Source organism: Fundulus heteroclitus, chromosome 19, assembly GCF_011125445.2.
Source record: "Fundulus heteroclitus isolate FHET01 chromosome 19, MU-UCD_Fhet_4.1, whole genome shotgun sequence".
Lineage (NCBI taxonomy): Eukaryota > Metazoa > Chordata > Actinopteri > Cyprinodontiformes > Fundulidae > Fundulus > Fundulus heteroclitus.
In genome coordinates, this window is record NC_046379.1 from 21,622,697 (window position 1) to 21,635,068 (window position 12,372).

The 12,372-nt window shown below is 41.2% G+C and overlaps 1 protein-coding gene across 1 annotated transcript; it reads right to left on the minus strand.

Annotated features, from left to right (window-relative positions):
• Window positions 1-357: 357 nt before the first annotated feature.
• On the minus strand, window positions 358-8,532 carry LOC105935349 (tumor necrosis factor ligand superfamily member 10). Its single transcript, XM_012875702.3, has 6 exons — window positions 8,258-8,532; window positions 5,580-5,726; window positions 5,091-5,136; window positions 4,862-4,981; window positions 1,100-1,332; window positions 358-1,012 (listed from the first exon to the last, which is right to left on the minus strand). The coding sequence occupies exons 1-6, from the start codon at window positions 8,369-8,371 to the stop codon at window positions 803-805; spliced, it is 870 nt and encodes a 289-aa protein (XP_012731156.2). The 5' UTR covers window positions 8,372-8,532; the 3' UTR covers window positions 358-802.
• Between the last annotated feature and the right edge of the window lie 3,840 nt (window positions 8,533-12,372).

The following is a 12,372-nucleotide window of genomic DNA, read 5'->3' on the forward strand; positions in this document are numbered from 1 at the left end:
CGCCAACCCCAGCGATTGAATGCGGGTCTAAGTAATGTCTCAACGGTCTCGGGTGGATAGAAGTTAATATAAGCAGCACTGCATATGAAAACTGAGATTTGTAATTGGAAATGACATACATGGTCCACAACCTATACCAAATCAGGAAAATGATGTTTGCTGAGAAACTGGAAATGCAGAGTATAATGGACTAAAAATTTACAGTTTTATTCTCTCTTTTTTTTTTTACACCCTGAGATCAAAACAGCTCAATTAATTCCAAACATTTATCAGAAATAATCCAGTTGTAAACAAAAAAAAAAAAATGTTTATATGGTTTATGGAAAATGTGGACAAATTACGTAGTAATGTCCATTTTTTTTTTCAGTTCTCACAATAGAAAGCAGTCCCAGTATTTACAATCCAGTTTTAGTGCTTCTTTAACATAATCCACACATGTTGTACCGGCGCACACATATTCATCAGTTCCCAACGGTGCGCTTTCCAAGTACAGCTGGTCCACACAGAATCACAACAAAGGCGCCAGTTGTATGTCCTTGTTTCCAGTCATCGCTGCATATGAAGTGTGTTCATAACTTTCTGTTTTTGGAGTAAATGCGTAAGACAGCTCATCCTTCTTGCTTTTAGAGGGGCGGAGGATTCATTTTTCCTCTGCAGCTTAGTGATCTCAGCCCCACAGCGCTGCTCTCCATAAGTTTTTTTTTTTTTTTTTTAAATGTTTCTCTTATCTTCCAGTCTTGTATCTTCACACAGCGACATGTATCGTCTCCTGACCACTCTGGCTAGCCCCCGGTTGACTCCTTTAGTCCACCAGGAAAGCCCCAAAGTAGCTCGCCCTCCCGTCCGTCTCCATGGCGCTGGCGTTGCTGACGGTGACGAAAAGGCGGTCGGCCGGCTGCAGAAAGGCCGTCCCGGCCTGGTGCAGAGAGAACAGGCCCGGCTCCTGACCCCGGGGCCAGCACACGCTCCGGGACGACTTCATCAACAGGATGGGTCCCGTGTAGGAGCTCATCTGCAGGAGTGTGACATTAAACGACCATTACACACAATCTCCGTCGTGCCCATGTTACATTTTCTATTGTTTAAAAAAAAGGTTAACCTTTTTATAAATGTACTGGACGAGTTCTGCTCCCTCGTCCCCTGTTGCTTCCCCCTCCGTCTCCCCCGCTGAAGGCAGCCTGAAGTAGGTCTGGGCGTAGATGTAGTACAGACCTCCCCTTGGTACGAGCAGCTCCCCTCCTTTAAGCTCCATGTTCTGCAGGAAGGACAGACCCCTCTGTCCCTCCCACGCGCTGATGCGCTCGCCGGAGTACCTCCTGCTGCTCCGCGGACCTGCAACAGCACCAAGCACGGTCGTTTAGAGGCCCTCCCCTGTCAGTAAAGACCGTTTGAGACCAGCGTTAAATGGAAACCCCGTCACCACTAAAGACGAGTACAATGCAAATTGTGAAGGCATCGCACGGCACACGATGTTACCAGATGTGCCCGCAGACCAGCGTGTGTCTTTAAAGTAACCACGGCACTGAAAACAGATGTTTTCAGTTATACTGTATCTCACAAACCCCTCGCATTTTTGTCAATATCTCATTACATCTTTTCATGGGACAACACCGAAGATACGACTCATTGATTGGAATCGTCGGACCTGAGGCTCGGAGAGAAGAATCACTTCACAAATGGCAAACTTTGTCTTTTAATCCTTCTAAAGAAATCAGGAACCTTTTTTTTATGAGAGAGACTAACATTACCAATAGTGAAAAGCATCTCAATGTTTAAAGCATGTGGGCCCAAAGTGTGGCTCAGAGGCCCTTTGCAGTTTAATGCAGTTTAATACAGATACACTAAAAAGCAAACTTTAAAAATGAAAACTGGGGTGAGGTAATTCTTATTGAGGCCAGACTCTTTAGAAAAAGAGGCAGACAAATTAAAACCTTTCTAAAACAGAAAGCACAAACGTTTTTGTTTTTTTTTTTGCTTTCAATTATTTTTTATTTAATGAAGATCACAAACCTTCAGTCACTTTTACTCAAAAGCCGAGGATTTGAAGAAAAATCTATGATTTACGGATCCCCCCTTTTTTTGTTTTACAAAAATCACATTACTTTATTTGTTTAATTAAAATGTTCTGCGTTTAGTTTATGGACTAGTATGTAAAAGAAAAAATGGACAAAAAATTATTCTATTTTGCGTTTTCAATATAATAGTAATAAAAAACAATGTCCATTTTGTGGCCTGCAACTGCTTTTATCTTGACAGTTTTGGCCTCCGAGGCAAAGAGTTTGGACACCTCTGGTCTAAAGCCAATTTAGTAGTTCCTAAAAGCTTTGTTCCACATATTCTTTTCGCCACAAATTAAATATAAATACAGCCAGACATGACCAATGAACGGATATCTAAAACCCTTAGGCATGTGGATAAATTTAAGCATTTTTAAAAATAACTTTTGTCTCATTATAAGCTCTACCATTGTGCAGTGATGTCAAAGGGCGAAGCGCATATTTTCTAGCACGGGATGAGATATGGAGCGTTTTAGGGGTTTTCCAGCATCTAGAAAAACAGACTGCTTTTATTTTTTGCACATTTTGTCAAAATGGCAAATCACTGTAGTCTGGGTCTATCAAAAACAAGCAAAAAAGACACCAGACTCTGAAAAGAGTGGGAACCTTTTAAAAAAACAAAAAACAAAAAAAAAACACACACAATAATGTGTTAAACTGAACTGAAATAAATTAACAAATAACTAACATGCACCAGGTGGAGCAAACAACTACTGTATCCACAAGAGCAAGCAGAGACCCTGTTTTCATTCATTAAGCAAATAATGTGATCTAATGATGGCCGACTGCATTTCATACAAGAAACGCTGTGTATTTCGTTCAGATCTTGGCACCGCAACAGCGTTCGGCACAGTCTGTAAGCAGAGTTGTCGTGTCACTTATTTCTCTCACAAATGGCCGTTTTGAGGAGAACACCAGTTTCTACAGTGAGAATGGCAGTCAGCGCACCTTCTCAGGTGCTTGGTGCAATAAACGCGCAAAATATCCCGCAGATGTGTTTTGTACGTTTTAGGTACTCAAATATCGTGCCAGACAAAGTCAACAATTATTGTTGCCAGTCACTGATCGGAAAAGTTATACTGAGAAAAACTAAAGTCTGTTGGCTTAGTCTGGTTCTCCTGAAGTGAATAAATAATCCAAACGAGAACACCCGAGTTTCATATCCAGACATATTTAACAGCTTCATTGAATTTCAAGGAAATTTAAGAAGAACATTGCATATTCTGAATCTGTTTTTTTTTTTTATTATTTCTAATTAAAATAATGATTCCATTTCTCGAACTCCAACACATACTTTACACTTTCCAGATACAAGAAAAGTTAAGAAATAGAGATACAAAATAATTTTCTCTTTTATAGAACAAGCACCTCCATAGATATGACTTCAAAGTCTACTTTGAAACTGTTAATTAATAAATTCATATTATTAAGAATAATTTAATTGAGCAATAGTTCATAAAATGACAATTAAACAAGATTTTTTTAAATGCGTCTCCTCATAGTTTCAGGCTTTGTATCCACCTCAAATGTATGCACATTTGAGGTGCATACAATATAGCAAATATGTTGGTTTGGCTGTGGGCTCAGCAGCTATTGTTTTCGTCACAGCAGTATATCCCGCTTTAAACCATAATACTGCAACGTGATTGGCCCCAACCGTTTTTGGTTCGGTCACAAATGATTGTAATGGGAGCAGTAAAAGATGTATTCTCGTGTATTTGTGAACGCACGTGTACCGCGAGGATTCAGCTAGCATGCAAGGTTAGCGTGAAACACCCCAGAAGTAATATTGAATCCCATTCAAACCGTAGGATCTACTTTCCCCCAAAAAGGGTGTGAATGTTGCACAATGGCAAAGCACACAGATGTCATGAATCCATTCTGTATTTTAACAGTTGTAATGTGAGAGAACTAAAGAACAATAAATACTGTGTGAATTTAGAAAGCACAGCGTCAGCACACAGACACTAAAGAGTTTAACAGCGGAAGCCTCACAGTGGTCGGCGGCTCTACATGACCTGTGTACCCATCATCTGATGGCTACTTCTGTGGGATATTGCATCACGTCACAAAGCTCAGATCCTTTTAGGCAGGTCATGTGTCCTGCATATTCACCAGATCTCAATAGAGCAGAGCATCTCTCCTTATACCTTACCTATATGTATGAGATCAATTATACATAACAAAACTCATTTTAAGTGATTAAGTATTTTCCAGTCTGTACTCTTTTGGTTGCAGGATTGTTTGGTACCACATCCACCCCCACCCCCCCCCCCCCAACCTGCTACGTCATAAGCTTTTAGCAACCTTTGTATTAAGTTTCCTAACAAAACCAGTCTCCTGCTTAACAGGAGTCAGAAGTGAATTTGTGTAGCCAAAAACGCCTCTGATGTTGCACCTGGTTGCACAGTTGTGCCTTAAAATAAAAATAAAAAGTTACACAATAACATTCCTGCATACATTTTTTTGCCCCATGCTGGACAAAAAGAAGGCTGAATAGGGAGCATGTCTTTTCTAAAACAGAACCACGATATTTTCCAGGTTGTGGAACGGGAGCTAGACATCTGCAAGTCCTGACAGACCCAGGTATGAGGTGGATGTAACCGGGTCTGAGCACCATGGATGCCTAGAAGCCAATTCCTCACCTTTTACCCTGGAAAGGGAGGGCTTATATGCAGGTGAGCGATGTCAAGATTTGTTTTGAAAAAGAATCCTTTTTAACAAACTGCACTTTCAGTTGTACTCTCAATGACTCAATTTGTGCTAAATCTTTTGCCCTCCAGCTACAACAAACAAATCCTTACTCTCTGCTGCTGCTGGAGCCTTTGTCGATGAGGCAACACCAGTTACATGGGCAGCAACTTTAGGAAGAGGAACCCCACGCACCCCAGGGCCCAAGATAGGCAGCACTCCCGTCAACTTATCTGTAGAAAATCCAAACAACCAGAAAAGAAAAACACTCACCACAGGGCATTTCTAGTGGGAAAAGTCACACACGAGCCTGTTATTAGTCAATGGGGGAATTGTTCTTACTTCTCATGGCAGTGGATATCTCCCCCTGGAATCTGTCAGCAATCTTCTGCATGGAAAACAGAGAGAAGCAGAGGAAAGAGCAAATGAATTGGCCTACAAGTTATCTATTATCCCTAAGACAATGGCATTTTTAACTAACTAAATCATTTTCAGTATCTAGTAATTCCCCAGCGCGGGACCACCCACACAGTCATTGGTCTGGATTATAAAATATGTCATGCTATTGTCCAGATAGAAAGGCTAACTTTGTTTTAAGAGATACATAAAGTAACTGCATGCCATATTTGAAAACTAAAAAGTACCTTTCAAAGTTAAGGCTATAAAATTCAATATCACTGACAGTTATTTCACTGACAGTTATTTAGACATATTTCAAATGACAGTCCTTCAGTGGTTTAAAGATGCAAAATTAGGGGGGGTGAGGGTATGAAAAAATATTTAAATATTGAGCAATGCTGGCAAGATAGGTGCAACAAAAGTAAGTCGAACCTTCTCGATGTGGAAGTGGAGCTGCTGTGTGACCTGCCAACAGGGATCGCTGCTTCTCCTGCCCTCGGCTGCTGGATCCAGGAACTCTGACTGTAGCTTTGAATTCGTCAGACAGGAGACGCTGCTCCGCGAAAAACTCTCTTGCATCTGTATACAATTTTAAATACCGCCTTTTACCATGACAGCCTTAAATAAAATCCAGTGCACCCAATTAGTATATACGGCCAGCCTTCATTCAATTTTGTTCTCAGTACAATTGCATTTATTAGAGAACGTCGTGATCAAACAGCATCGTGAAGAACGAGAGACACGTAGGGGAAAAGGCCAACAGGTTGTCCGAGTTGTGGAGAAGCTTAAAAAAAGAGTTACATTATGAAACAGCATCTCAGACTTTAAACATCTCACACAGCACTGTTCAGTTCATCGTCAGAAAATTGAAAGAGTATGACCATGAGGAAGCCAAGGAAGAGTACCGTACTGAAGCAGCAGGCAACGCCATTTTTACAATCAGTGGTGGAAGTACAGACTGCAAGTCTAACGAAATTGCCAGAAGTCAATCCCAACCACTGTTGGGAATTAATGAAGATGTATTAAATCCATTGACCTTATGTTTAGGTTTCTCATCCACCAATGCAAGGGTTAGGGTTAGCTTGCAGAGAAGAGGATAAACCACAGGTATTATATTAGGTCTAGGTATTAAATCCACTGACTTTAAAGGAGCACATAGTGAGTTCCAGGATATTCGCTCACATCTGCCCCCTCTGGTGACAAGTTGAAATGACACCAATGTTGTGCACATGCATGGGAGAAGAGGGAAAACATCTGCTGCTGTGACTGCGCAGATCTTTTCTTTGGAGGCATAATGTCTTCTGATGTAAGAAAGTTATAAATACTGAGGTCAGCTCGTTCTCTCGCTACTGCATCGCTTACGGTGGAAACACAGCAAAGTATCAGGGTGAATGAGAGCGTGCAGCTTATGCCATGAGGATTTGGCCTGAATCCCTCTCTCATGAACTGACTAATAGAGCCTATAGAGGAAACTGTCGTTACTCGTTTTACATGTCTGGCAATTGTAACGGCATCAATGAGAAAGAAAATAAATGATATTGAACTTCAAAACTTGCACTATACACCTTTAAGTTTCCTTACCTTTCTCTCAGCCTCCGCATACTATACAAAGAAGAAATGTCCAAAACTTCTGGTGTGAACTTCTAGTACTGATTGTAAAAAAAGGGCGATCAAGGGATCATTAAAGAATGCCACACAAAACTTCGTTTTGGCAAAAGAATGTGTAGGGGACGCAACATGTGGAGGAATTTGCTCAGGTCCAACAGGCCAAAAAGATCCTACAGCAACAGACGTGCACGAAAATGGGAAGCTGGTCAACGCTGATGGAGTTAAGTTAAACATCTTGTCAGAAGTTCAGTGGTGCGGTTTAGATTGAAGCATATTCGTGTTAAAATCTAACTGAGAATATGAAACAAGACTTGATAACAGATGCTAATAGATACCTTATAACCGATCTCACTGAGCTCTAGCCTTTTTGTGAAATAGATATCGGCAAAAGCTTTGGTGTATCAATGTGCAAAGCTCACAACACATGGTATTTCTCTTTGATTAGCCATGTTTTTTTTTCTTCTTTTGCTTTAATTCAAACATCCTTGTAAGAAGAATCCCAAACATCCAGCTACTTTTACTACACAATAGACTTGGGTACACTTGTGTATTCAACTTGGCTAAATACAAAAAGGGGTTTCAAGAAAGTTCTGCTTTTAGGAACGGACTAAAAACAAATCGTCGGAAAACAAAATAGAAAGAAAAAAAAAATCCACCAAAAAATGTAAGGAAACTGTAGAACATTCTTTTATTATGCATATGTCCCCTTTAAAGCAACCCTTTTTCCAGACTTACAATAAATTGTACCCTTCTACTTAGTTTCATTAAAAAATATTGCATGTTTAATTGATTGCTGAGCAAGTAAAAAGAAAAATTATTGCATATAAAAATAGTTTGTATTTTCAGCTGAAAAAAAAAACAGAAAAAAAACCCCTATATGGACCCTGAAGGCTTTCAACTTGCCGATTTTGCCCCGTGGCGCAAATGGACACGCTGGCGTAAACAAGCAGGTAATTAACTCCTAAGTGGTCCCAGGTGTGATCGATACCAGGCGGGCCTTCGGTTCCAGACTCAGCCAATGAGAGGCCAGGGCAGGAGCCGTCATGATTTACAGGCAGCGTTCAGAGGCGTTTTCACCACTTGTCACCAGCAGCACCGCACCGACCCACTCAAGGCTGCGATACGTGAGTCCTTCGGGCGCCACAACCCATTCGGTCCGAACAAGTCTGGTTTCCTCCCATTGTTTCAGGTTATCTACTCGCCCTACTGTCTCCTTCTTCATTGTCCGGCGTTAAAACCAGAAACTCCCACGGGATCGCGTGGGACCCAAACACGTCGCCGTGCTCCTGGCGCTTAATAAACTAACCCCGGTGCGTTTATTTAAGTGGGATAACGCAACGTCGTGTCACGTTTGGATTCAACGCGACGTTTATTATAGGTTTTGATAAACAGCGGGACCTGTACGGCCGCTCATGCCACAAGTTCGTCTTTTTAACGCGGCAGTTTAAACGCAGCAGGAGAACCTGATGCATCAACTGCGCAGCCAAAAACGCACGTCTTACCGTGTTCAGGACTTTGTTGAAGTACACGAAGCTCACGGCGACCGCGACGGTCTGCAGGAGGATAGCCGCAAGTATCGTGAGTCCGAGGCACTGGAGGGAGATAGAGATGGCCATGTCGGACTGTGCCGAGACCCCCCTGAAAAGTCAGACGAAGTAAGAAAGCAACTGCAGCCACAGCAGGGCGAGTTTGATGAAACACCTCAGCGATTCTGCTGGAAAGCATGAGGGTGGGAGGAACACAGTGCAACAGAGTCTGGTGGAGGTGGAGCAGCAGAGAAGGGATTTGAAGAGCTCCGGCTTCCTCAAGATGTCACTGTTATTGAACACATCCAGGTTCGGAGCGCTGGCTGAGTTTGAAGGAAGGAGTTGCATATATATATATATATATTTTTTAAAGCAACGCCGCAAACGCTGAGCGCAACAGACGCGAGGCGCAGCGTAGACGGCTTTTTTTGGGGGGCAGGTGCTCAGGCAAAAAAAAAAAAAAAAAGTTCCCGTTGCAAAAGTTATTCACAGAATAAAACAGTATAGGCTATATTTAACTTGCTTTTTTTTTAAAAAAAACAGAATATGTATAGGATAACTCCAATTATCAAAATGAATGAATAAATGGAATAAACAAGAGACAAAAATAGAACAAGATTGAGCATGCTTTTAAATAACCATACAATATGCGACATGATGATGATGAAAAAACATTGTAACTCGTAATTTGTTAAAACAAACCATCCAGAACAGACTGTAAAATACAACTATTTACAGAGGAGGGAAGGCTCTTTATTGGGGTGAAGGGAGCAGGATTGTTCAGGTAGCATTATATATTACCAATATCAGTATACCTCACCAGCAATTTAAATCCTACATTTCAATTCAAATCGAAGCCAACTATTGGTAGTTCATGTTAACAGGCCAATCAAATTTAATTAACAGCTAAACAGCATTTTCCTATTTATTAATACATTTTTGTGTGTCTCTTCATATCATAGAGCAAAGATAAAGGTCTGCATGGGTGTCTGTTTTTCTGACGGAGGTCTGGACAGTAAATTACATGTTTTTGTTTTGTAGCATTTTATTTATCAATCTATTTTCTTGTCCTAAAAGAAAATTCCAATTTGGCTTTGGGTTAAGGTTAGGGTTAGTGAAACACTGTTCGTCGTTTAGCAGAGTTGCAATAGAAGGAAGACGGTAATAATTACAAGCGCTGGCTTTTGCCGTTTATAATGCATTGTCAGGACTTAAATATGCTTTCAAACATTTGATTCAGAATTCAAAACACTAGATTATAGCTTATACATGTGTATATATACAAACAGTATCATAAAATCTTTTGCAAAGAAGTACAGCCTTCCACAGGAGCTGCTGGTCATCCTGTTTTGTGCTCCTCCACAAAACAGTCCAATCAATTAGGTGTGCAGAGAGGATCGTCGGTGCTGACCTTCCCTCAATCCTGGACTTGTTGCTCTAAGGTCAGGAAAGGGACACCTCCTTTTAAACTGAAAATCTGTGAAAAAAAAAATATATATATTTTTTTAAAGACAGAAAAGTAGCAGAGTTAACACATTTGTTATTATACATATATTTTGTCATCAATAACTTACATTTCACAAAATAGCATGAATTTCTATTTAGGAAAATGCCTTTATTTTTCGGCATGTCCAGGTGAACTCCATTCTCTGAGCTGCTTTACTCTGACAACCGTGAAGATCCTGTGCACTTTATAGACGTCCTTGCAGCGCCGGTTCAAAAAACTCCAACAGCAAGCAGTTGAAATAACCGTTTTAGGCACTTCTTTGCGCTTCACGAATACTCGTGGATCCGGATCCGAGTCCGCTAATTACAGCCCGCTGGTAGATCTTGTCTAATTGTACGAAAAGGCTCCAGCAGAATAACCTTGCCTGTAACATGAATTCTCGTGGTATTTGTGCATTCACGAACACACAAGAATCCAAGGCTCCATCTGAATACTCTTAATAACTCCATTTCATCAATATTTCTTTTTCTCTGAAAGGTAAGCAACATTTTTTTTGTAAATCATTTGGAGTTCCAAATATCTAACCTGAGAACAAGAAATGTCTGAAAGACAGAAGTGAAAAAAAGAAGGGATTAACTCTGACTGAGCCACCTTTGGTCCGTCAGCTTGGCCAGGGTTGAACTGCCATGGTTGTGCCACTTCTCCCTGGGAATAAGATTCCATAAACACTGTATGGTTAGAAAGATCTCAGGAGCATCATTTATAAAACACAATGTTATTCCAGCTCAGTTTAATGTCAGGATGAAGGCCTTTTGCAAAAGTCCTGGTTACAGTGTGAAATGTGTGCACAGGTCTGATTTCTGAGTCTATTTTGCTAGATCAGACATGACCTTTGCTGTTTTTCCTCCTTGGGAAGGTGTCGGTGTCTTTTAGCTGAACAACTCTCTAGCCAGCATCTTCCACTTGAGTATGTTGGCCTAAACATCTGTATAACATAACATTTCACAATAAAAGTGTTTGGTCCAACCTAATCAATACTATGTGTAACTGCTTATTTTTTTTTTTTACATTTTATTTTAAAGAGCAAACAAAAAATTTAGACATTTGAAATACAGTACCACCACAGGACAGTGGTGGCCTGTAGTTGCCAAAAAAAAAAAAAAAAAAAGCATCTGAAATAAAAAGAAGGAAAAATTCCCCTTTCTACGTGGTCCAGCCATTGTGAGGTGGTTTAGCTGGTCGGAGCCAAATTCCTCGTGATTGTTATGGCTTTGGTGCGACCCTGGATTGGGTTTGTCGCATGGGAAGCGTTCACTCTGCAGAACTCAACCTGGAGTGATTCCTGAGCTTTCATTCCTTCACCTCTAACCCCAGCTCCATTGTTGCAGTGAGGAAGTGGGAGTGGAGCTCAGGGAATACGCAGCTCCTGGATGTGGATGGCCCACCTAACAACCACAACTTGTGTGGATGTGAAAGCGCATTCACATCGGTAGCACGCGTCTCTACAGATGCTGAGCGAGCACTAGGTAGCTCAGACAAGGTGTACAGCCGGCTGATCTATCTGCTTCGTGTCAATGAGTTAAATAAACACAAGAGGAGCTTGTTTCCTTCCCTTATCAGGAATTCAAAAAGCAGAAGAGGAGGTGGTAAATCCCTCTCGAGTTCCATGAAACGAATCAGTTCCCAGGGTTGTTAGTGCAGAGGAATGAAGGAGGTAAGTGATACTTGAAGGCTCTCTGGCCTCGGGCATGGAAGATGACACGATGAGAGACATGCCTGTCTTCTCTCGGGCAAATAGCCCCGCCAAAGTGGATTTTCAGTAATCTGATCAAAAATTGGCGTTATTGACCACAATCCAATGCATCCACGTGAAACGGACTCTGACAGCGGTTGTTTTTTATTTTTTTCAGCACTCAAACTTTTCGATCGGTGAATATCTTTTTGAATAGCAAATTATTGCCTGGCTGAAAACTGGACTCAAGCTTGAGAAATAAAGACAGGTGAGAAATCACAAGCAGCTTGGCTCCATTCCTGAACAAGCTAGTAGCAAGACAGGTTAATCGGGGAGTTTTGTAGTCAAACTCCCTCCCGTTTCATTTACTGAGAGTAATTGCACATGTAGGTGCAAGCAAGTATATTTGTGTTCAGGATAGTAGCAGTACAACATTACTACCCAGACATAGTGAAGCTGCATGGCAGGTAATTTACAAGTAGGTGTAGTAGAGTGATTTAAAAAAAAAAAAAAAAACCAACGGGCCCAATATTCATGACAAGCATGTTGCTGATTCTTTGTTATTGAATCAATAAATGGAGGAGGCGAGCTCAGAGTAGCAGCAGCGTGGAGTTCAGTTCGTTCAGTGGACAATGAGGCGGGCCTTATTTAAAGGGTTAGTTTGGGTTTCTTTTGAAGCGAGGCTGTGTGAAGTTCTGGTTGTAGAAAGATGTCACTGTAAGTCTGTTGGAAAGGAAAACACCAGAGTGCTGGAGATGGACTGGTATTATCCGCTGACATGCTGTATCCCAGTGTTAGCAGTTAGTTGTTCTAAACTACGAGTCGGCAGAAACGCACTGCATACATCTGACTTGCTGTTGGCTTCCACCAATCCAAGGATTTCTTTTAACTACCAAAAAGCTTGTGGTGAAG